The sequence below is a fragment of the Pholis gunnellus genome, assembly GCF_910591455.1.
Source record: "Pholis gunnellus genome assembly, chromosome: 4".
NCBI lineage: Eukaryota > Metazoa > Chordata > Actinopteri > Perciformes > Pholidae > Pholis > Pholis gunnellus.
This window is the reverse complement of record NC_136530.1, coordinates 20,429,357-20,453,630: the sequence shown is the minus strand read 5'-3', so window position 1 is coordinate 20,453,630 and position 24,274 is coordinate 20,429,357. Positions and strand designations below refer to the sequence as shown.

At 41.0% G+C, this 24,274-nt stretch overlaps 1 protein-coding gene across 1 annotated transcript; it reads left to right on the top strand.

Moving 5' to 3' along the window:
- Positions 1 to 11,992: 11,992 nt before the first annotated feature.
- Positions 11,993 to 24,108, top strand: phactr1 (phosphatase and actin regulator 1; the record flags this gene model as incomplete). The annotated part of the gene is made up of 13 exons (XM_079158580.1): positions 11,993 to 12,275; positions 15,072 to 15,236; positions 17,476 to 17,556; positions 18,180 to 18,302; positions 18,399 to 18,587; positions 18,675 to 18,927; positions 19,674 to 19,864; positions 20,655 to 20,811; positions 21,355 to 21,410; positions 21,500 to 21,561; positions 22,161 to 22,301; positions 22,410 to 22,486; positions 23,842 to 24,108. 13 exons carry the CDS (start codon positions 11,993 to 11,995, stop codon positions 23,855 to 23,857), a joined length of 1,794 nt encoding a protein of 597 aa, XP_079014706.1. The 3' UTR covers positions 23,858 to 24,108.
- Between the last annotated feature and the right edge of the window lie 166 nt (positions 24,109 to 24,274).

The following is a 24,274-nucleotide window of genomic DNA, read 5'->3' as shown; positions in this document are numbered from 1 at the left end:
ACAATAAGCTAAAAGAGGCTAAAAAGCTCTGTAGAGCTCAGAGTTGAGTGAAAATAGTCTGTGTGTTTGACACTACAAGGGACCCCTTTCATAATCTGCAGTTATTTGACTCAATGTTAGTATAAAAATACTGATTCATGTAGTAGTGCAGTAAGGGCTTGAGCAATGATTGTCAAGTACAACATGCAGTTGTAAGAATGTACCTACCGGGTCAATCTTTGAGGAAGTTAATAAGAGTAATCTTAAGTTGAAAACCCTTACACATTTTCTTTTTTTAAAGTTTACAGTTTCTATCCCAATTAATGAGACCAGATCCATTTCAAAGCCTGGTTTTCCTGCTGCGTGACATCCCAGGCAGCACCGCTCTGCTCCAGCAATGTAAATCCAGGTCAGCCCGCTTAGAGCTTAGTCCTTCTCACAAAGACCAAGACGCAGGCATTACCACGCTCTCATTCAAACACAGAACGCTCTAATAAAGACCCGAATGAGCGAGACGGAGAGGCCTTAAATGAGAGGAGGTGGAGGAGCAGGAATTGTCTGAGGAGGAGGACAGGGTTGCAGGATGGAGGCTTTTGAATTGTGGCAACATAAAGGCTGGCACGGTGAAAAAGAAACTGTTGGCTGTCGTCCATAGACTATGGTGGGAAAGGTGCTCACACACACCACCTCCCACTGTCTGAGTGATACTCTTTTGTCTCTCTCTCTCATGCACATACATCAACACTGCTCTCTCCATATATTAGCCGGGCCTTGAGCAGCAGAATGGTGGAACTACCTGTGGCACACAGAATACAAAGGAGGACGCGTGAGAGCTTTAAATGCAGAGGGGTACTTCCTGCCTCGCTGCCTCCAACCAAACGTACAAAACCCCTCACTCTTCCTCCACTGGGGACGCAGGTTCATCCATTCAGCTCAGACAAGCTCATCATTGTGCTGCGAGAGAAAACCTGAGACAGGGACGGAATCTGACTCAGACTTCAGTTGACAATCAAGATAGTGGGAAGGTCTCTGGGCTGGTTTGGTGTCATTGTACAGAATAAGAAAGTGCAATGAGGGTATATGTTAGGTCATGGGGAGATTCACAGTGTCTGGAACTTGTTTGGTTTATCTTCTAGCCCTTTTCCTAGGAAGTGTTGTTTCTTATTTATGATTTGGTGGTACCCACTTTCCCTCTCCTTCTTCTTCTCGTAAGTTGTTTGTATTTAGTGTAATATATACCACTATCTATGGTAATAGTGCACTGGATTTCCAGCCGTTGTGAAGCAAATCAGGGCACTTTACCGATTTGTGCAAACAGGAAAGGATACATAGTATCTGCTTACGGACTGACTGACAGTCAAATCAATCACGTTTCCTTGTAAACAAAGTTTCTGTTCACATTCAGTGTTGTTTGTGTAATAGTGTACCCATTAAATGCACTAGATCTGCCCTTGAGGTCTAAGAAATGTGTTGAATACATTTCCTCAATTCTTCAAGCTGATTTGACTATTTTAAAATCTGCCTTGTTTACATACAAGGTTACAAGGTTTTTAATTTTCATAGCGCGACAGGATTGCACAACGGAATTTAGATTGTACTCCCACTTTGCTACATAAGAAAGAAAACAAACAATAACAACAAAAGATATATATATATATATATATATATGGAGGGTGGAGGGTGAATTAAGGAGTCTCACAGCCAGAGGAAAGAAGCTGTTTTGATGTCTGATGGTTCGGCAGCTGATACTTCTGTATCTCTTTCCAGACGGCAGCAGGTGAACAGGTTGTGGCGGGTTTTCCCTTCTAAATGTCCCCTCAGCTCTTCTCAGGCCCCTCTTCTCCCCATTATCACTGATGCTCGGGTGATAGGTGTCAATGACGTTCTGGGTGGTTTTTATCTCCCGCTGTAGAGCCCTCCTGTCCTGTCCCGTACACTTCCCATGCCAGTTTGTATTGTTTGCATTCAGGATGCTTTTCTATTGCAGCTCTGTAAAAATAGTTAACAGCCATGTTAACTAGCAGTCTTCTTCTTCCCTGCCCTTGTTGGCACATTGCTGCGTTTCCTGACATCTCTTGATGTTGAAACAAAATGGGGGTCCACACAGTCAAGATTTTCCGAGAGCTGTCTTATCACCTTTTGTTATTTGTTTGAATGTTTTTTGCAGCTTCTCTTGTTCCTCTGTGCATTGCATTGTGAGAAATATATCTTAATGATTAGCACACTCATAGCTCAAGCTCTTTGATATGCGTTGACCTTTTTGAGTATGTTAAATGTTGGAACCGCTTCATAAGGCATCCTTACAAAAGGGTTAACATGTTGTAATCAATGATTGTTTTAGTGATTAATATATAACAACTGATGCTTTATAGATTAGCAATGCGGTAATGTAAGAACAGCTGCTGTTACTTTTGCCTTAATTGTGTCACTTCCCATAAAGTTCTTCCTCGAATAGAACTGGGTCACAGTTTCAGTGATTTTTGTTTGCCTGAACGTATTTTGACAGGCTTTAGACAGCGTGTCTGGACTTGTTGCATTCATCACCCACATGTCAGTGAGGGCAGCAGTGAGAAGTAATACCAGTAGCATAAACCAACAGAGGACATATTTCCAGTTGATTACATTACATTATAAGTCTCACTTATGTATATACATCGCTCCCTGGATGAGTGTACGAAGATAGTGTTTTCTTGATGAAATTGTATTGTTTTAATATATTTTTAAAAAGTGAAAGTGAGGGCACAGCATCAATACTGTCATGTCAATGATGTAACCCTGGAAAGGACTTTCTTGGTGTGAGTTTACTCTCTTTCATCTTTGTCAGTGACAGAAGTAATTGTGCACGGTGCATTCCGTCATGTCATTTCTGGTTCTTAATCCCTTAATGGTTGCCTACTGTGTTGTACTCCTCTTTGTTTTGCAGCCAGTGTGTGAGCCTCTCTTTGATATTTGTCCCCCCCTGTGGTCGTTTTAAGTCTGCCCCCTTTGTGGTTCATCCCTGGGCACTTCAGCTGTGGGGTATAGCTGCAGGAGTTGTCCTCAGCCAGAGAAAGAAATACACAAGAACCAAAGCACAAAATACAGGCAGAGATAGAACAAAGAGTGTTGCAGTGTTTTAGGTTTATTTATTTATTTCCTAAAGTAAGCTGTCTGTATTAGTGAAGGCCACCTATCAAAACAGATGAGATGTATACAGTAAACACAGAGAGGGAGAAGAGAGGAGAGACTCATATCCCAGTTTCACATTCACACATTTACAGCGAGGTACACACACACACATAAACACACACGATGCTCCCACAGGCTCTGCTGTTCTGTCACTTTGTATTAATTCAGCACATAGAGGAGGGGGCGGGGTGCTGAGGCTTTTGAACAATGAATGGTATCGAGAGAGAGAGAGGAGAGCAAGAAACTGTGGGAAGAAGAGAAAACATTGAATTTTGTGTCCCGTTTGAACTCGTAGACGTCCTTTGTCCTTCTTCATCCCATCACACCTTATTTAACACTGTTCCTGTGTGTTTGCTGCTGCATTGATGTCAACACGGACGGAGAAAGAAAAGGAGACCAAACCAGACGCATAAGATCAGTTTGTCATAGGAAAACCCTCTAAAAACTATTTGGGAGATTTTCACATTTTACATAAATTAGACTAATAATAATAATCCCAAATCAGAAACTTGCCTCAAAGGGATTTACAATTTGTACAATACATGACACCATCTGTCCTTTCACCCTAATTTGGATTTAAAAAAAGAAAATGTACAAAAGGAAGAGCTAGAGTAGGGATCCCTCTTCCCATGGCTCTCCTGCCTCGGGATAGGCAGTTGTTTCCAGTTTGTATACAGTTCATCAATTACTCATGTGACTTTACAAGATAAATGTGAGGTGCAATAAATACTATATATACACAGCTTTACAAATTACAATGCTATCTGAACGGATCATTGGATGAAAAAAGTTTGAATCCCTTTTTTGGGGTATAAAATAGTAAAGTGTCTTAACGAACCACAAGCAAAATAGTGGAAACTATGTCATGATGCTGTGATATTGAATGACATGTAAAATGACAGAGGATATTGTACATCATGGCCCACTTCCAGTTTAACTACAGTAAATATGTGTTTGTTATCGAGTATTTAAGATGCCACAGTTATATTATTAACATTATAATGATCCCATGACTTTTTTGATAAATGATTATCAGGATATCTGCAGGTCTTTTCTTAAAAAGCAATGAATTGAGGTAAAAGTTCTTTGAAGGAGTTAAAAAATCTTAAATTTCATTACAATATTTTGTCTTTCTTGCCATAGACTGTGACATTAGCTGTACCATTTGTGTGTATAAGGTTGAAGGTTGGAGGCTTTCAGGAGACCTTATTACACCTACAGGTGAAGCTGGTGTGATGGCTGTCATTCAGCACCATAACACCTGTAGCAAGCACAGCTCACCGACTCATAATGGGCCAGTGTCAATTATAGCAACTACTTAAATTAACTAAACCTAATTAATAATTGGTTAAATTGATTAACGTAGTAATTATATTACTATGAACTATTGTCATCTACAGCTGCGAACTGCTGACAGAAATGAAACATAGATGTCGATAAATTCATACAATCAATGATTATAGGTCTCATTATCCTACTGGGTTTTGGTAATTCTTTAAAAAAGGTATTACATTGCATTTCATTTGTATTTTATGAAAACGGTCTTTAAAAATCATCTCAGTTTGGTGAACACTGCAAATACCCTTGATGACACATCTCTCAGATGATATCAGAGTGTCAGGATGTTTATGTTTATGACTGTCCCAGAGTGATGATAATGATCATTTTGTCGGTTTGGTAGGGTTTATTCACTGGAAGCCAGAGGAAAAAACTTCTCTTTGCCCCATTTGACTTCCCCTTTGTCCCCTGAAGAGCAATACTGTGAAGTTAGGAACTGGGCAGCATCCCTGCTGTGCAGCTAATCATCTAAACTCTGCACGTTTAGCCTCTTCCATCTACTTAAATCAAAACGGTTAACTTCTGTCACCCAGGAACACCCAGATCAGCCGGCATCTTAATCAGAGAGAGTGTGGTAAGCAGATGAACTGGTGGGAAAGTGGAGGTAGAAGTAGCAGAGTGATGAAGATTAAATGGAAGTGGGACTCTGTTTTAGACTCCAAACAGCAGGTTTCCACCTCTCCTGTCTCAGCGGCAGAGTAGCACATTAACTTTGCATGCTAAATCTCTGTCAGGACTGTAGTCTCAGTTAGGGGCTTAAATTAGCAGCAGCATCGTCTAAGGCCAGAGGATGATTCATATTCTTTGCCTGACGGGATGGGATGACGAGGTGATATGTGGGGTAATGGATAGTCATCCGAAATGGAGAAAAGCGAAGGTTATGTGGTCGTCCAGTATGACATCAATCATAAAGACAGTAATGGCCAGGAAGTTTAACCTCTGATCATGAGAGGATAGTTAAGAGTTTAAGTTGCTTGAGAATTCAGTTCTCAAGTGAAGTCTGTGGATTTGTCAGATTTGTCTCAGAGGGTTTTACAGTTTTTACAGAATACACAAGTTGACAAAACATGTTTGTTCCTTTTACGTTTTCATTTGAATAAGGAAAAGCTGAGGAAACCCTCAGAAAGAGTAACAGGAAAGGGATCCATCTTCCGAGACCGACAGGCAAACAAAAGGTGCTGCATGTATAGCAGACCATAGTTGCAGTGGTACAATTACAATCAGGAGACACAAAGTTCAAATGGAGAGAAAATTAGAGCCGAAACAGTTAGTTGATTAATGAATCAGTGGATCAGAATAAAAGCAATCTGTAACAGTTTTGACATTTCATTTTAATTATTGAATCGCCATGTTGAATCCCATATTGAGCACCTTCAATCAGTGCAGCTAAGTGTTAATGTGAGTTAAAAAGATTCAAGAAAAGTGTCTCAAAACTTCGGCACATGAAAAAATACATTTTGTGTCATTTTGGTGAACTTACCATAAAGACCAGAAGAGCAGTGGTGATATCTTTCCTCTAGGAGTGGAGCAACAGTGCATTAACTGCTACATGTGTTTGTTGAAGTCAGCAATAGTGGGCCAACATCAGTCAGGGCATCAGCAACAGTGCTGCTATTGATCGTGGTATTTTCATTTGGTCGTTACTGCGGAGCTGTCGAGACCACATTGTTCCTTTTATTTGAATTGATTTCACATTGCAAACTCTTCTCATATGACTTTTCAAAACTCAAGTTAACAGGTGTTTTAAAGGGAAAGGTAAAGGGGAAAGAGGGCAATAAAAGCAACAAAACAATATATAAAACAAGCCAAATTAAATTTGCAACTCACATAGCAAAAAGTTTAAAATAGAAGTTAAAATAGGTTCAAGATTGTGCACAGATTAGGTTTCTCTGAGGCGTTGCAGGAGGCTGCTCAGAGTCAAAGAGCAACAATAATTAGCTAAAGCACAATCCCTTTTAGTTTTCAGCCTAAACAATAAAAAGAAAGGTAAAAACAAAAACAGCAGTGAGAGGACAGAAACCCACATAGAAAGGGTCCATTACAGAGGATCCCTTAGGTCCCTGAGGTCGGTAGACTTGGGGCTCCTGGCTGTCCCCCGATCTGAACTTAAGCTCAGGGATGAGCGTGTTGTAGCCCTGGCTGTGGGCCATCATCCCTCCACTATCAGATCTGATGATGTTTCTTTTTGTTTTTTTATGTGATTTATAGTTAGATTTGATTGTTTGATTGATTGAACACATAGCCATCCTGAGCCACAGTCCCATGTACCGTATGAAAGTTCATCTCTGCGATCTATTTTTACATTCTTCTAATACTGGAGGAGTTGGCGAGGGAGCTTCAGAGTTGGTGTGGAAGCTCGTTAGAGTTGTCAGGCAGACTCGGCACCATAGAGATGATGTGACTCACTGCAGGTCAAAGTAAAGATTGATTCAGTCAAGGCTTCTCCATCACAGTACAAAGCCACAGAGATAAGACACTCCATATAGGCTTATACCGTGTGCTGATGAGGTAACATGTCTGCGCTGAGGAGTGGACGGCTGATGTGAGAGACATGCTTAGACTGCTGGTACTGGAATGTATAGACGCTGTTGGACAGGAGGGTTTACGGTGAGGCAGGTGTGAAGAGCTCAGTGTCTCACAGATAGAAAATAATCTGACAGGTGTACACACCACAGGCGGAGGATATGCTGCCCTCTCTGAAGTGACAAGCCCACCTGTGGTCTCATATAAGTGTGTGTGTGTGTTTGCAGTCACACGTGTATTTCTGCTTGTATACTTGTGTGTGTGTGTGTAAGAGTGAGGTGGTGTGTTTCAGAGTCATATATATCTGAAAGTGCGCCGACTTGTCAGACACATGGAGTCCATTACTGTCAGCAGCACATTGAGCTGTAACCTGCCCAACCTTTGTGCCACATCCGAGCCCCTCATCAAGTGTGCAGGGAACAGGAAGCCTTTCTGAGGACTGATTACTGTAAATGACACTTCTGTTTCTTGTGGCTCCTTTTTTATGCGGCTTTGAGGAGTGAAATTGAGATTAACAAGACAGAGGGTGGAACCAAATGAGATATAACACTCGGGGTGCAAAGAGGTAGAAATATGACAAAGTAAAATACAAATATCTTCAACTAATTAGACTGCACCGTGAGCATTTTTTATTTTAATTAAGAATTTGTTTGGAAATACTGGTGTATTGAGTGCAGCTCCAGCATTTGAATGAATCATATTGTGTGCTATACTTACACACCAACTCTAGACCATGAATCATTTCAAAGACATGCAGTAAATAACAAATTATTGCTGTGAGCTTGAAAAATAGTAAATAAGCCCACCGTAGTTCTGAGTTGCAATTAGGGCTGTGGCTCAGGAGGTACAGCGGCCCTGGCTCCTCCTGTCCACATGTCAAAATGACACTGAAGACATGAAACCCCAAATCCTGATGGTTGTAGTTAAACAGTAGTAGTGTGTGTGTGTGTGTGTGTGTGTGTGTGTGTGTGTGTGTGTGTGTGTGTGTGTGTGTGTGTGTGTGAATGAGAGGAAAAGCTCTAAAAAGATCTTTGGATGAATGCGCTATTTAAATGCAGTCCATGTACCCGTCTGAAGGACTGAATTTATGTAAAAGGCACTATTTTGTAAAGTCAGTCTTTAGAAATAAAGGACAAGTCCACTGATTTAATAAATAATGGTCAGTTTAAAGTTTTTATGAAGTCTGACCGCCGACTATTTCATCCAGGATATCTCGCCTGGATTCATAAGAGATGGTGTTAACGTGTTGATGTTTAGAAGGTGCAAGGTTTGTTTACATTTTTTTTGATTCAGGTAACACAACTAAAGCTGATAGAAAAAGGAAAAGAGTTTAGATCTGGTGATGAATAATAAAGTGCTGGACTCGGTCAAGTGTTGATCTGGTGCTGGTGGTGGTAGAGGAAAAGTCAGAAGATCACCAAAGTCTTTCAGATTCATCCTCAGTGCACCACGGGTATCTGTACTGAATGTAATGACTATCCCTCCAATAGTTTAGTTCAATAAGCGTAGACATTTCAGTCTGCACCAACGTGGTGGAGCCAACAAATATAACACAACCTGCATAGTGAGTGTCTTTACAGCTGATGCTTGAGCAAAAGCAGAAATTAATACATGTTCTCGGCAAAATGTGCTCACGTCATATATCTTAATACTTCCTGCGAGTTAAGTGTAGACCAATCAATGCTTTCCTATGTCCCTTCTGTGTGTAATGTGAATCCTACCTGCAGTCCTACACCACCTTGTCTCCCAGGCCCATGAGACAAACCATAGGTCTCAGCCTGTGTGTGAGAGAGAGTGAGACTATGGATTTATTGATTAGCCCTACATCACCAGTGCTCTATTCTCAACCCCCCCCCCCTCCTCATTAGAGAAACAACAGTGGAAGGCTGGTATTACTCAGGCCAGTCTACAGAATGAGACCCGTACACAATAGATTAGAGAGTGTGTGATATTGAGATAAGGAGCAAATATTGTCCTTGTTACTTGTTCCTCGTTTCCACTTCAACGAGCATTGTTTTGTGTTTGAACTCTCTTCTTCATCTTCTTCTGCGTCTACGTGAGGTAAATCTTTTTAGTTTATGTTTATGTCTTTACTTGTAACCAGTGGTGGAACGTAACTAAGCACATTTACTCAAGTACTGTACTTTAGCCTTTCAGAGAAAAATGGTATACTTTTAACTTGACTGCATTTATCTGACAACATAAGTAGCTAATTACATATTACAAATTAAGGTTTTATTTGCACAAAGGTTTATGAGGAGCTTGTAAAATACGATGTGTTGGGATAAATGAAACTAGACAACAACAATTTTTATTTATTTTAAACATGTGTAGGTTTGTGGTACTGGTTGGACAAAGCGAATCATTGTGCTTTTACATTCATGTGTCAAGTAATAATAATCTAATGACAACAGACACAGGGGGACACTCCTGCATTGAGTACTTTTACTTTGAATCCCTTAAGTGCATTTTGCTGATTATATTCACATACCTTCACTTTAGTAACATTTTCAATGCAGGACTTTTAGAATGTGGTATCTTTTCTTTTAATGTAAGGATCTGCATGCTTCCTCCAGCACTGCCTGTAAGTGAGAGAAAACCTGGTGGTCTTCTTGGAAGACCTGGAGGCCTGATGGTTATTTAAAGGAGGGCTCGTTCCAGACAGGAGGCTTGATCACTAAACACTTCCCCTTTCATCTTGTGATACAAAAGCTTGTACTTGGCTTGAATTTGATAGCCATCGTGACTGCAGCGAGGAAAACGCAGCTTATGCTTTCGATCTTAGTGTTAAAAAAGACATGAACATCAATCACACACATTGTACATGAGTGAAATGATAAAAAAAAAAATGAAATTCGCTCAAACACACAAGATCCAGGCTTTGTATGCTTGTGCACCACAGCTCAGTGCTGTAACATGGAGGAGATACTGGACTTGGTTCTGATAGTCTGCACCCTGCAGCTCAGTCTGTCACCGTTTTGCGACAGACAAATTCATTTCAGCCTCATTACTTGTGAGTGAGCTCCACCTGCTGGTTGAGATTTGTAACAACGACCTGTGACCCTTTGTTGGCCTCCACAGAACACAACAAACTGTCTCTCTCATAAGCATATCGACTTTAAACGTTTCCTGTTTTTTAAAAGACTTTCCAAATTTGACATGCTTTTATCCCTCAAGAGTTTTGAAGCTATTATCCAAGCTTTTTTTACTTCTATTTTCATGGCATTTTAGATTTAGCAGAGAACAGGAGATGCCCGACAACACATTTCATCACATTGGAATTTAAGTCTTGTTGTCCCTTAGAATAGATAGTCAAGACAATGATCGTTGCAAAAATGCATTAATCAGTTATTACTTAATTAATTCAGGATAACAACCCGATTTCATGTTTCACTCTTTCTTTCTCTATTTTCTACAGCGATTTTAAGATCCTTTTGATTTACTTTCAACACTCACATATGGGCTTGTGACCTCTTGAGCTTTTGATCACATATGAGTGACATTTCAGTCAAATCCTAATGTTTTAAAATCTGTAGCTTTTTAAAATCTTATTTGTGTCCATTTTTTTACAATATGATTTTGTATTTGTTTACTTACATGAAGCACTTTTTTTGAGAAGTTCTATATAATAAGGAGTTGAGCTGGTTTATATAATAATAGGAACTTAAAATAACCAGAATTCAGAATGATGTACAATGTCCATATAGCCTTTGTTTTGTTAGTAAATAAATAAATACAAAATGTACTGTCGTTGTTGTTGTGATAGCACGATTCCTTCAATATGCTTCACATAGAACTAGTAAAAAAGTAAATAGAGATAAAAGAATATATATTTACATAAGTTAAGAAACCCGTTACTGTTTCTCAGATGGGACATTCGGTTGATACAGCAGGATAAATATATTTACAGATAAATAGAGAAATAATATATATATATATTAACTCTCTTCAAACTAATTGGCTATCATCATGAGTCTAACCGCAACAGCCAGCTATGATTGGCTGAATCTGTGTAGGAGCAACCTGTACAAGACAGAGTAAAACAGGAAGTAATGTAGGCCTCTAAAATAAAGTAAAGAAAATGAAGATATTTTGTTTTGTACACACGGAGTAACAAAGATCCAGAGTAGTGTTAGATTGTGGTCTTTGTTCAAATAAAATTATCCACGTTCGCTAATATATATCTCCTTGCAAAATAAAGTTGTGTGTCACACGTTTTAATAGTTTGAATTGTGTGCTTTTATTGTGTTATACATCATTGTATCACTGTTTTATAAGTGATACAACGTGATTTATTAACTAATTAAAGTGTAACATAAGCAGCTGCTCCCGAGTGCTAAATGGTAGTTGTCGCACCAAAATGAATTAATAGTAATGCTAATAGAAGTGCAGACTTTAAATAAAATGTTGCACAAACAGTTTCACAGGACAACAATGTAAGGTGTGGCAGTATAAAGACCCCCACAGGCTCTTTCTTCTTACCATGTAACTAACGTCTCCTGCTGTTTGTCATTGTATTTAACCCCAGAAAAATCTTCGTTAATTTGTTTCAGTGTCAGTAGCTGCTGCTAATGCTGCAGTGCTTTTTAAATGATTCATTCTTATTTTCTTCTCTTTGCAAATGTAAAGGCTTATTGATATGCAGATAGACTTTCCAGCCATGATCAGTGCTCTAGTCACATGAAGCAGCCATTTCAACCCACATCTCTTCTTTTTAGTTAAAGAGATAGTTGTACAATGCTTGCAAACATACTGAGAGAAGCTATTTTCTCAGTATGATTGCGTATTTCCAGTTCAGACAGGTATTGCTCGCTCAACGTGCTTTTATTTTGTAAGATGAGGCCGGAAGTAGTAGTAGTAGTCGTTCTCATGGCGGCTGACTTGCTAGTTGTGGACAGACCGGCAAACCAGTTGATATCCTCCTCCAGGCCAGAGGGTCCAGCACATGCAAGTGTAAGGTCTTGCCCTGCAGTCCAAGTCAAACATGGCGGTCCGTGGAGGCGACGTGATGCGTTCGCGGTCCGGGTCCGGATCTGCCACCGAGCACCCATCTGTAGCGCCCGAGGAGCAGAAACCGGGAAAGAGGAGGAGAGCTTTCTGCCTGACCGGGATGAAGTCCCGCCACTGCTCCGTCAAACAGCCCCAGCAGCAGCAGCAGCAGCCCGCCGCACACAACAACAACAACGTGCCGTTCACGATCCACTGCCAGATCGGCAAAGAGATCAAACACATCTGCAGCAACTGCCGGGGAGCCGAGCCGCTGGACGGTGAGATGTCACGGTTTATTTTAGACAGGGAGGAAGAGGAGGTGGTGGTCTTACTCTTCTCTTTTTTAATCATTCTTATCGTCGTCCGCCGGTGGCCGCTCCCTGTCTGCCGGGGGACATCTGCTCTCCAGCACTGGGAGCATCACTCAGATCAGATCAGCCCTTAACGGTCCTTGAATTAACTTCCTACTCTTTAGTGAAGCTTCAGGGTGTTTTTTTAAAACCCGTTTGATTATATTTAGTGTTGCATGTTTGTGATGTAATTGAGATAAAGTTAATGTCGAGCATGATTTCAGATTCATCTTTTATAGTGTGTGTAATTTAGTTTTGCTTAGGTTTTGCTGTAAAATCACTCTCTTTTTTTAAATCAATACAATATTTTTTAGTCAATAAAATCTCATAAAACGGCGACACGTGAGCCTTCCGTGACATATTCGAATGTCCACTTTCTAAAACACAAATATATTCACTTTACTATTATAGAAAAAGCAAGTATTCACAATGGAGAGGCTGAAATGGGGTATTTTTTTCTTGTAAGACGACACAAACCTTTATTATATTATCAATATTATGCTGCCGATTTGTTTTCCGTCAGTCGACAAATCAGTTGATGGACTCTTTGTTGCAGCACTAGCGTCATCACGCGCGCAGCATCTTCGGCTGTCCTGACCAGCTGGTTGTAAAATGTGTCCAATTAAATCCAACTACTTGATTTAATTTGAAAATCTCTCTCCGGTGTTATTGTCCGTCCGCAGATCAATACAGTCATGAAGAAGATTGCTAAAAGTCTGTTGTTGAGTCAAGCCCCAGAGATGTGACTAATATAAACTTGGTTGTTTCCCATAAAAACAAATACACCCAGTCGATTTTAAATGTCTTATTCGATCAAGACCTTAATTGGGGCTGCAACTAATTGCTGTTGCCATTATTTAGTCCATAAATTGAGTTCTGTGAAAATGGGCAGTTCCCAGAGCCAAAGGTGACGTCTTCTAATTACTTGTTTTGTCTGAAAAAAACTCCAAAACCCAAAGATTTACAAATAGATATGATGCGGAAAAGAAGCAAAACATCACATCTATGAACCTAAAAAAAACTGAATTTCTGGCATTTTTGCTTGATAAATTAGTTGAATATACATTTACAAAACTTGCCTCATACATATGTTTTCTTCAGCTAATCGATTCATTGAGGAAGCGTTTGGGCACACAGAAGTTGATTTACTGATTGGTTTACATTTAATTATGTATTTATTAGCTGTCCCAGAACTCGCTGTCCTGAGCTTGTTGTTGAGTCAGTGAGTGTTTTGACGAGGCAGCGGCAAGAAAAAAAAAAACACAGCCGGGGTCAGTGCGAGTCTGACTCACTGCTGGGGGATGTAACCAGGATGTAAGGAAACGTTCACCTCAGGAATAAAAAAAAACACGGTATCTGCTCACCCTGGAGGAATCAACGCATGCGTCATCATTTGTGCGTTTTATAGTCGCGTAAACTAAAAATACTTTGTTTTGTCAATGATTTTCTTTGCTTTGAGATATTCCCTTATTTGTCCAGGGGAGGGTCCCGTGAGCCCTCTGATGTTCTCACCAGGGTGCTACAGAGATCTGCCACAGGGACAGCTGAGGAGAGGAGGTGGAGTGGGTTAGGAGGTGGGGGGGATTGGATGTTGTTGTTGTTGTTGAAGAAGGGCCTCTCGATGATGGCTGCTGAGCCGGTACAGAGCTGAACTGACATCCGTCTCGTAACAGGGCCACCTCCAGGCTGACGTCTCCTCCTGTCTGCACCTGTTTACTGGTTCACACTGATTTGTTTTTCCTCCCTTACCACTGACATACTGTCCACTGTTCAGCTTGTGTTTGTGGTCATGATTTGATGCTTTCAGCACTTCTGTACCACAAAAGTATTGAGATTCATGCAGGTATCGTCACGCTTTAGTCTGGTTGTCGTCTACTTTTGTTCTGTTCGTCAGCAGGATTAACAGATTTCATGAATGCATTTCACATGAAAAAAGTCTCCCTGATCTGCCTGCTAGAACATATTTTCACATGAACATTATTCTATTCTTCTGTTGCATATCAGTGTCTCTGTGTATCAGTGTCTGCTGGTGCTTGTGTGTGTTTACATCCACTACTGCCGGCTGAAATGTTGACTTCCTGTCTTTTATATTCATGGCCTCTGGTTTGAGGCCTCATGTCCTCGTTCCGTAGAGTCCTTCTTGTGCAGCAGGAGGTTGTGTGTAGTGGAAAAAGGTGTGCTATCGAATGAAAAACTGGTGCATGCTGTATAGAAACAGCCTCCAGCAGGACTTCTTTCAAACAACTCCCTATCGGGCCAAGAACGACAGTTCAGAGTCACAGTGAGAGCTCCATGTGACAACCTCACGGCTGTCTTTAGATCATATTTGAGATATTTATTATTTAGATCGTTTGAGATAGGCTTTTCCTCCACTCAAGGAAAAAACATTCAACACATTATTCTGGCGATAAGGTTTAAAAACGTGGGCTAAAACGTAAAATATCTGACCCATTTTCAGCTTATTCTCCCCTCTAAACTCATCTCTCGAAGATATAATGCTACACTATCAGCTCTTTGTCCAAGATATGAAAGGAAAATAAATTATTTTAAAAGACCACCTTTTAAAAATCCAATCAAAATCATTTGACCTCTTAACTGTAACACTTCTTGTTTATGGTCCTCTCTCGTCATTTCATCAGCTAATCATTTCGTCATAAACATATTTCTGTAAGTGTCGGTTGCCTGCCCGTTGATGACCCTTGTTGCTCCCGTTGTGTTTTCCAGCCGAGGAAGTGGAGAGGTTGACAGCGATGCGCTCTGATTCGCTGGTTCCGGGCACACACACGCCTCCCATTCGGCGGCGGAGCAAATTCGCCTCCCTGGGACGTCTATTCAAACCCTGGAAATGGAGGAAGAAGAAGAGTGAAAAGTTCAAGCAGACCTCTGCCGGTAAGAACCGAAACACTGCGTCACGTTATCACCCAGCTCCCCCACCTCTCCCTCCCTGTAGGGGGGAGATAAATGTCTCCCTGTGGCACCTAGCAACAGTAGCATTGATGAATGGAGCTGCAGAGCAGTGGGTGATATAAGGCCTGCAGCAAAGATACACCATCTATGATTATGGTTATGTGAGGCTGGTGAAGCACCGGGAGGCTTTGGCCGCTTCATCAAGCAGACCAACCGCTGAGCCGGGTTCTTGCTGCAACTCTGGCTTTAACAGGTTATCGATAATAAGATAGATGAGTCGATTGATCTCGTGCATGAACGAACCAGGCGGTACAAAGAATTGTGCAAAAGCAAGTACTGAACAAATATGCTCACTGGCATACAAGTGTGCAAATCCCGGTAAGATCTGCAAAATGAATTAACAGTTCTAAGTAAAGTTTGCACGGTCAAGTCAATTCATTTCAATAGCACATTATAAAACAACAATTGTTGACAAATGCCTTCACAGAGAAGTCAGGAATCAAATCAGATTAATGAAAGAAAATATTACTAAAAAGAAATTCTAGAACTAAGAAATGAACATTTTGAATGCAGGACTTTTATTTAGGTATTTCTCACTGTGGTGTTACTGCTTTTACTTAAGTACATGACCTTCTCAGAAAAGGAAGCGTCTAGAGCAGGGGTGTCAAACATACGGCCCGCGGGCCGGATCCGGCCCGCCACGTCATTTTATGTGGCCCGCGAATCCGCCAGCAAAAAAAAAAAATGTAAAAGTCGGACAATTTACAAATATCCGTTGTATCGCGCACGCCGGAGCTCCTCCCCGATCCGCACGCGCCGCGCACACCTCGACCAGCGTATGTGGCAGCAGCAGCAGCAGCAGCAGCCCCCCTCCCCACCGAAGACGAAGGAGTACCCCCCCCCCCCCCCCCCCGCCGACAACCGGCCCTTTGGGGGCAACCATGATGCTGATGTGGCCCCAGAGCGACAATGAGTTTGACACCCCTGGTCTAGAGTCTGGAAACATCCAGCCAAGTGCCTGTAGTCGTTAATTTCCACAATTTCCATTTGATTTACCCGCTTCAAACACTATCACTAAACACTGTTAATTACAGTATTCGTCAGAGATGCAAACACGCGGGAGTGAAGTTGATTGTTAACGTTTACTGCAGCAACAGAATAGCTTTAAATGCTTAATTGTCCCTATTTTACAGTGAGTGAACTCGATGTTAGCCCCGGTATCTGAGGAAATGTGGATGTCGGTACATAATAGGTTCTCCGCTACAATCTGCACTCGGTAGTAGACTGTGAAATGAAAGACAGCGTTATATTTGGACGGAGAAATTGAAGCTGTTGTTGTTCCTCAGCTGGCTGAATGGTTTCACATCTTGTTATTACTGAGAGGGGTGAAGAGAGACTTCCTGCAGCCAAGCTGTTCCCCCAGCTGTCACAGCAGGTTGCTTCCTTTCTCTGTATGCAAATAAAACACGATATCTTGATTTTACAGCACACAGGTAGGAACACAGCGTGAGCACCGTGTGTTACTGCTGGTGCATTAAATCATGTGGGAATTCATGGATCCAGAGAAGGTTACCGTGCTATCTTAAAAACATACTGCAATTTTTTTTATTTGTCTGGGGGCAAGAAAATCTACAAACATGTTATTCAATAAAAACATAAAAGCTACCAGTTGTCTTTATAGGTGTCCGTGTACGTTTTACAACCAAGAAAGTAAAGGCGTGAATGATGCCAGAGACATTATAATAAGTAAATACACACATTTTCTTTTTCTTTTCCTGTTCCGAACCTTATGTTTATTATATAGCAATCATTTATAGATAAAAAAAACATCACCTTTAATTCTCAAGCTACGAGAATGTATCACATCTGAGTGACACAGTTCTCTTGAGAGTTGTATCTTAATATAAGCTCATCATTTAATTCATAATGTGCTTATTGTTCGGCTAATTAGCTGCAAACATGATGTGTTTGGTTCCACACCTACATCATTCCCCCCCCTCCCTCTCTGTGTGGATCAGCTAGCTGGGGGTGAAACCTGTGCGTCGCTCAGGGGCTCAGTCACATGTTATTCCTGGTAGCAGCAGTGATGGAGGCAGTGAGTCCAAACAAACATCTGCTGCAGCTGACACATTCATCCAGGATCCAGTGCGCTGGTGGTCTTTCGATTTGTTGTTGTTGTTGTTGTTGTTGTAGATTCAGCTTCAAGTCTTTTCTCCCTCAGTGTTGGAGAGGAAAATGTCCACTCGCCAGAGCAGAGAGGAGCTCATCAAGAAAGGAGTGCTGAAGGAGGTTTATGAGAAAGGTGAGCGGCAAGAAAACAAAAGGTGATCAACACAATGTGGGGCTGAAATGTCAAACGAGCAGTTCATAAGCAAAATGGTTAGTTTCTTTATTGATTTTGATTTTGTCCTTTTTATCAAGTAAAAGTTGTGTTGCTTGTGTTTGCTTGTTTTTTTCCGTCTCATGTCATTTTTGGAATAGCTGGTGGTTTCAGTTTGTTTCTATGGCCGGCAGTAAGGAAGCGCTGTGATTAATGTCGGAATCAAGCATAAACAAAAATGGTTGATTAATGATTCTTTTTTTTTCTGATGTAATGCAAAACAGGGGAACATATTGAGCATCAGTTTGCATAAATGAGCCATATTATAAATAGATCATATTTATTTTAACCATTTTCAATGCAATTGTTGCATCTCTATGTGGCCGTGGTAACTTAACTCGATAGGCATGTGTTCTATATTAATTACATTTTATAGAGAAAATGAGTTATTTATTAGTTGAAAATTGTTATATATATATATTAAGGATTAAAAAAAGAAGACTGGCTCGTGGAGCTCTGGCTGCAACATTGTCTTTCCTTTACCTATTTTTGACTTCCTTCCTCCCGTCGTCATCTGTTTCCTCTCTCTCTCTCTCTGTGTATAGACGGCTCTTCCTCGGCTGTACTCCAGGAGGTGAAGATGGAGAACGGGCGTTCTCCGGTGCTCGGCTCCGGCCCGTCAGAGTCTGAAGGTACTGAGCTGATGGAAGGAGCCGCTGCAGCTGTAGGTAGGCAGCAGAGCCTCGGCACCATTGTTGCCTCATCTCTCGTCTCATATCGTAGCATCTGACCGTTTTTTTTATTTCCGTGTCTCTGATCCTCAGGCTCTCTGGAGTTTCAGATGCCGAAAGAGGGTGCGTGTCAACAGGACCACGCCCAGAAATCCATGAAGAAGTCCACTGTGTATCCGGCTGATTGCGCTGAATCGACACTCTCCAGACCTCCCACGCTACACAAACAACCTCCTGCGCTGCCACCCAAGCCCTTACACAGGCTACCTAATCACATGACAGGTACATTTGTCTTTTGTGCACGTTTATAGATGCGTGACGCTGTGTATACATGTCTAATCTTTTCACGTCCCCCCCTGCTCCGTGCAGACGGTGCCCCAGTGAAGTTGCCGTGTATGTCTTCGAAGTTATCTCCTCTTCTACCTCCAAAGAAGCTCATGATCTCCATACCTGCAGGGAGCATGGAGCCCTCTTCACTCGCCTTCCAGAAGTGCCCCCCTCCCAGCCATGCTCCAATGGGCGGGCACTCCCTGCACTACGGGGTGCTACCCCTCCACCCCCCCCGCCGGATCATAGAGGAGCTCAACAAGACCCTTGCCCTTACTATGCAGAGGTTTGAGAGGTACGGGACAGTGGAAGTACTGATACTGAGCTCAAATCTCAAAGTATTCAACAGAATTTGTTTTTAGGCTTGGTTTTTATATTATGGAGACAGATTCCAGTACATAGATCCAGTAAAAATAAAGAAATAAATTATTAAATCGGGAAAATAGGTTCCACATGTTTCTACTACAGGATCAGATATTTAGACCTATCTTCCAATTGAATGTAATCCCAGAACCGGTCCCCAGAGAGACACCCCTTCATCCTGATCCCCAGTTATTCCACTGAGCATACATTCGTCAGATGCTGTTTCCACCACTAACCCACTCCTTCAGTTCTGGGGCCTTTGTTTTCTTTCAGTGTCTTAAAATATACCCGAGCATCTGCAGGGTAACGCCATAACTGATGTGTTGTGACCCACTAAAGTTAGGCGCCGAACAAGATGAATAAATCCCTGTTTTTTTGGTATGTTGTCCGCCATCTTAACTGTAAGGGAACAAGGATGGGCAATATAGTGGGATAGCGTTTTTGGAGGAGAGAGGGAGACACACATGGAGGAGATTTGCCCTCTGAGTGCACTTTTCTAGTTTTACACTGTTTTGATGCTTTTCTTTGCCTCGTCCACACTGAACAGGCCGACGATAGATGAGCAAACACAAATGATTCACCCGTGTCGCGCTCTCTCACACAGCTGCTGTTATTTCACAACTCCATGCGACATTGAGCATACCCGTCTGACCTTTGCCCTTTCCCCCCAACCTACAGCTCCATGATGCACGCGGTGCCCACGGTGATGAGCGAGTGCAACAACGACAAAGAGAACCTCTCCAACGAGGCGGACTACGAGGACCTGCCTGAGGAAGAGGAGGAGGAGGAGGAAGAGGAGGAGGAAGATGACGAGGAGGATGACGATGAAGATGATGATGAGGAAGATGATGATGATACATTGTTTTCAAGTAGGAGTTTTTGCTGAATTATTTATTACAGAAGCATTGCTAATACATCTTATTTATTTTTGCACAAGCAATACAGTATACACACAGTACAAGATATAAGGAAAGGGAAAAAGGATTTATGCTTGGATTCAACGCCAAGACTGCTTTCTAAAGATTTCTCACCAACAGAAAATAAACAATTTTTTTTTAATTATATTGTTTAGCTGCTAGGGCGCAGAAAACTGGCAATACCATTTTGGAAATACTGACTAAATCCAAGAGTAAACGTGCTGTAAAACCAAAGATAAGTGGCAAAAAAGGCTAAAAAAAAGCCGCAGCGTTGGTGAGAATTCTCTCTCCCCTCTTTAACATTACAATCATTTGATTCATCGTTACAAAACTATTTAAATCAGTGGATCATTACAAGATGAGCTGAAATTAATTAAATCCATAAAGACACGAAACGGAATTACTGCAGTTTAGTTGATGTGAATGCCTCCGCTAACGTTTACGTCATATTACAATGTTGTGATGAATATTAAACTTCAGGGAACACGAACACACAACGGTGTGCAAACTGTTAATATCATTATCTGGAATCTAAATGGATCACAAGACGGAGATACTTCTGCCTCGTAGCCTTTGGGGAAACCTTGAAATGTAAACAATAAAATGGGATGAATAAAGAACAGCTATGATCAGTAACCAAAGCGATGTCAGCAGTGGAAATAAATCTATAAGAGCTGCTTATGAACAGCTTGTGAAGTGAGTATCAACGCACCACATTCACTTTGCTACTTGTACATTGTAGGCACACTGGCGATGAAGATTTTACGAAAGGACTCTCTGGCCATCAAGCTGAGTAACCGTCCATCGAAGACTGAGCTGGAGGAAAAAAACATCCTGCCGATGCAGTCGGACGTCGAGAGATTCGAGTCTCGACAACAGACGGCTACCAAACTGACCAGGTGAGTCTCTGGATTGCCAGAGATTCTACAGCCACTGATATACGAGGTACCACACACGTCATCACACAAACACACACGTACGGACGCACATTATTTCACATGCAGGCGCAGGTGCAGTCACCCTCAGAGTGCTTTAACACACGTCAGCTGTGATAGATGTGACCTGGCTGCTCAAGGGAGCAGATGATGGATTATGAGTCATAATTGAGGGAGGAAGGAGGAGAGAGATTAAAAGGTGAGGAGCGGAAAGTGGAGTACAGTATGTGGTGTGAGTGTTGAAAAGGTTTCTGATAGGTGCAGTAATGCAAGAATGTATTTCTCATCATTCCTAATGCAGAATTATTAGAACTACCTAAAAATATAATGTAGGTCACAAAATATCTCGGCAACATTTCATAAATTGTATTTGTGTGTACAGTATGAGGAGGATATTCAAACACTCACTTAAAACCACAGTTGCATACATTGGTAAATAGTCTCTCTAGAGATGCAGCGAATGATTTCAAACATTTTTTTAATTGATTACTTCATTGTTTTTTTTAGGCGATTGAGTCAACGGCCGACGGCAGAGGAACTGGAGCAGAGGAACATACTCAAACGTCAGTAACTTACATACGGTAAGAGGAAGAAATCCATGTATATTAATAATCCCTGTGTGTGATCACGCTGTCTTTCTCCTACCTTCCAGCTCGAAACGATCTGGAGGAGCAGGAGGAGAGGAGGGAGATCAAAAGACATTTGTCCAAAAAGGTAAGACAAGAGAGGTGGCGATGGACAGAGGGTCTTCACATCCGTGTTCATATATATATTTATATACCTGCCTCAACCATCATGTTGCTCTCTTAGCAGAGTATTTTAAAAACTACTGAATAGATATGAATGGAATTTGGTAAGGAATGAGGATGAGCCAAGGAACAACTGATTGATGTACAAATCCAATTATTATTAAGAGATTTATTAACATTGAAAGACAATTGTAATACAAATATGTGTATTTTTTTTTTTTAGAGGCGAGAAAATAAAGCTAAGTTGTCTGTTTTCATTCTTGGCAGAGGTTCTACAATTGCTTTCTAGTATTTTAATGATTATTCATATTTATTGGTTCTTCATACTTACTTTTTTATTGATTTCAGAACATAAACATATTTACACTGCACATAAAAAAAAAAAAATTGGTTACCTCATATGTATTTACTCCAGCCAAGAGAAATGAAGTCGCTACTTTCCGGTCACGAGCACAACACTCTAACGTTAGCTGTCCTTCCTGCACAGACGCATGTTCCTCAGCATCCATGTTGCAGGGCATTGAGCTACCGTCAGTGACACTTCTCCTTTCCTGCACCCTCTAGCTCAGCCAGAGGCCCACAGTAGAGGAGCTAAGGGAGGCAAAGATCCTCATTCGCTTCAGTGACTATGTGGAGGTCGCTGAGGCTCAGGACTACGACAGGAGAGCAGACAAGCCATGGACTCGGCTAACAGCTGCTGATAAGGTTAACAAACACACAAGAACATATCCAAACAATGCTTCCCCAACTCTGGATTACAGTAGTTTGTACATGTACTGTGTGTTGATAAGTGTTTCTTTGTGTGTTGTTCAGGCTGCCATCAGGAAGGAGTTGAATGAGTTTAAGAGCACAGAGATGGAGGTGCATGAGTCGAGCCGTCATTTTACCAGGTACGGCTATATGCTGACGGGGTATATGCAGAAATTCTGACTTATTATAGGATGACTTTTCTGATTAACTATACTGTGACTTTTTTTTAATGTTTTCGACATACCATACGATGACTTATGGCATATTATAGTATGTTTTTATGACTTTTCATGGTATACGATACTTAAACCTTTTATTTTAATGACACTTTTTCTGGCATATTATACCTCTGACTTTCAAGACGTACTATTGCTTTTTAATGACGTTTTTTACACCTACAGGACTGTCTCAGAAAATTAGAATATTGTGATAATCCCCATACGTGTGATTTAGTTTACTGAACCAAGCTGAGTGTTTTTCAAGGCTCAGGAAACCCTTGCAGGTGTTTCGAGTTAATTAGACGATTCAAGTGATTAGTTGAATACCCTACTAGTATACTTTTTCATGATATTCTAATATTTAGAGATAGGATATTTGAGTTTTCTTAAGCTGTAAGCCATAATCAGCAATATTAAAAGAATAAAAGGCTTGCAATATTTCAGTTGATTTGTAATGAATCCAGAATGCATGACATTTTTGTTTTTTTAATTGCATTACACAAAATAAAGAACTTTATCACAATATTCTAATTTTCTGAGACAGTCCTGTATATGGCATAGAATAATAGGAGTTCTAAAAGGACTATAATATGAATATTTTATGACACTTTATGGTCTACTTCACTCTTACTTTTTCTGCATTTTTTTACTATCAGTTCTTTATGACTCTTCATGGCATACCAAACAATTACTTTTTTATGACACTTTTCATGCCATACTGTACTACGAGTCGTAAAAAGTCCCAGGATAGCATGTCATAGTATAGTATTTTGAAAAAAAGTCGATTGGCAATGGGAATCTGAGGTTCCTCGTAACACTGTTCATTAAATATGTATTTTCAAAAAAGGAAAATCACTTAAGTAAAAGCTAAATTAAAATCTTAGACATAGTGTAACTGAAAATGTAGGGCTAAACTACAAGTAATATATATTTGTCATTGGCAATATTGCAAATAAATAAAGTGAATATAAACAGGAATTTGGTAAATGTATATCCACAATGAGAAACACACACAGCAGTTTTCACCATCCTTCTTCAAGCCTTACGGATGAGATCAGTGCAACTGCCATAGCATTTATAGTATAAAGAGACTGAAATGACATAACAAAAAATGTCGTAATGTAGTATGCTATAAAGAGACAAAAACAACCGAGTTGATAAAAAGGAAGGACAGACATACAGAGAATACTTCCATTTTAGTTAGATGAATAACCACTTTAACAGCATTTCAATAAAGTTACTCACGTTCTCTCTGTTGCTGTGGTTTCTCCCTGCAGGTTTCATCGGCCGTGAGATGGATCAGTCAGACAATCGGCCGTGCTTTTATACTCTCGCGACGAGCCTGAAGTGGTCCGACCGCTACCTGCTGCCCTCACGCTGCTACCCTCCCCAGCGTCGACTTCAAACTGACGGAGTGGACACGAACACAACCTGTGTGCTGCGGCCGTTACAGGAAACACGAGCGAACACTTTTACAAATGGATTCAACTCTGAACTGGCGTCTCCCCTCGGCGGAGATTTTACAGACTTCTTAATATTCAAAGGCTTTTCTTTTCTCTTTAGGCTGAAGAGGCGGCCATTTGTTTACTTTGCAGCACTTTGTTTTTGAACACCGCTTTAGTCCAACAGAATCTGTGCCAATTTCGAGGATGGGATTTTATTTTACACAGGGATTTTGGGATGTTTTCTTGCCTTTCACAATGTTCTTAC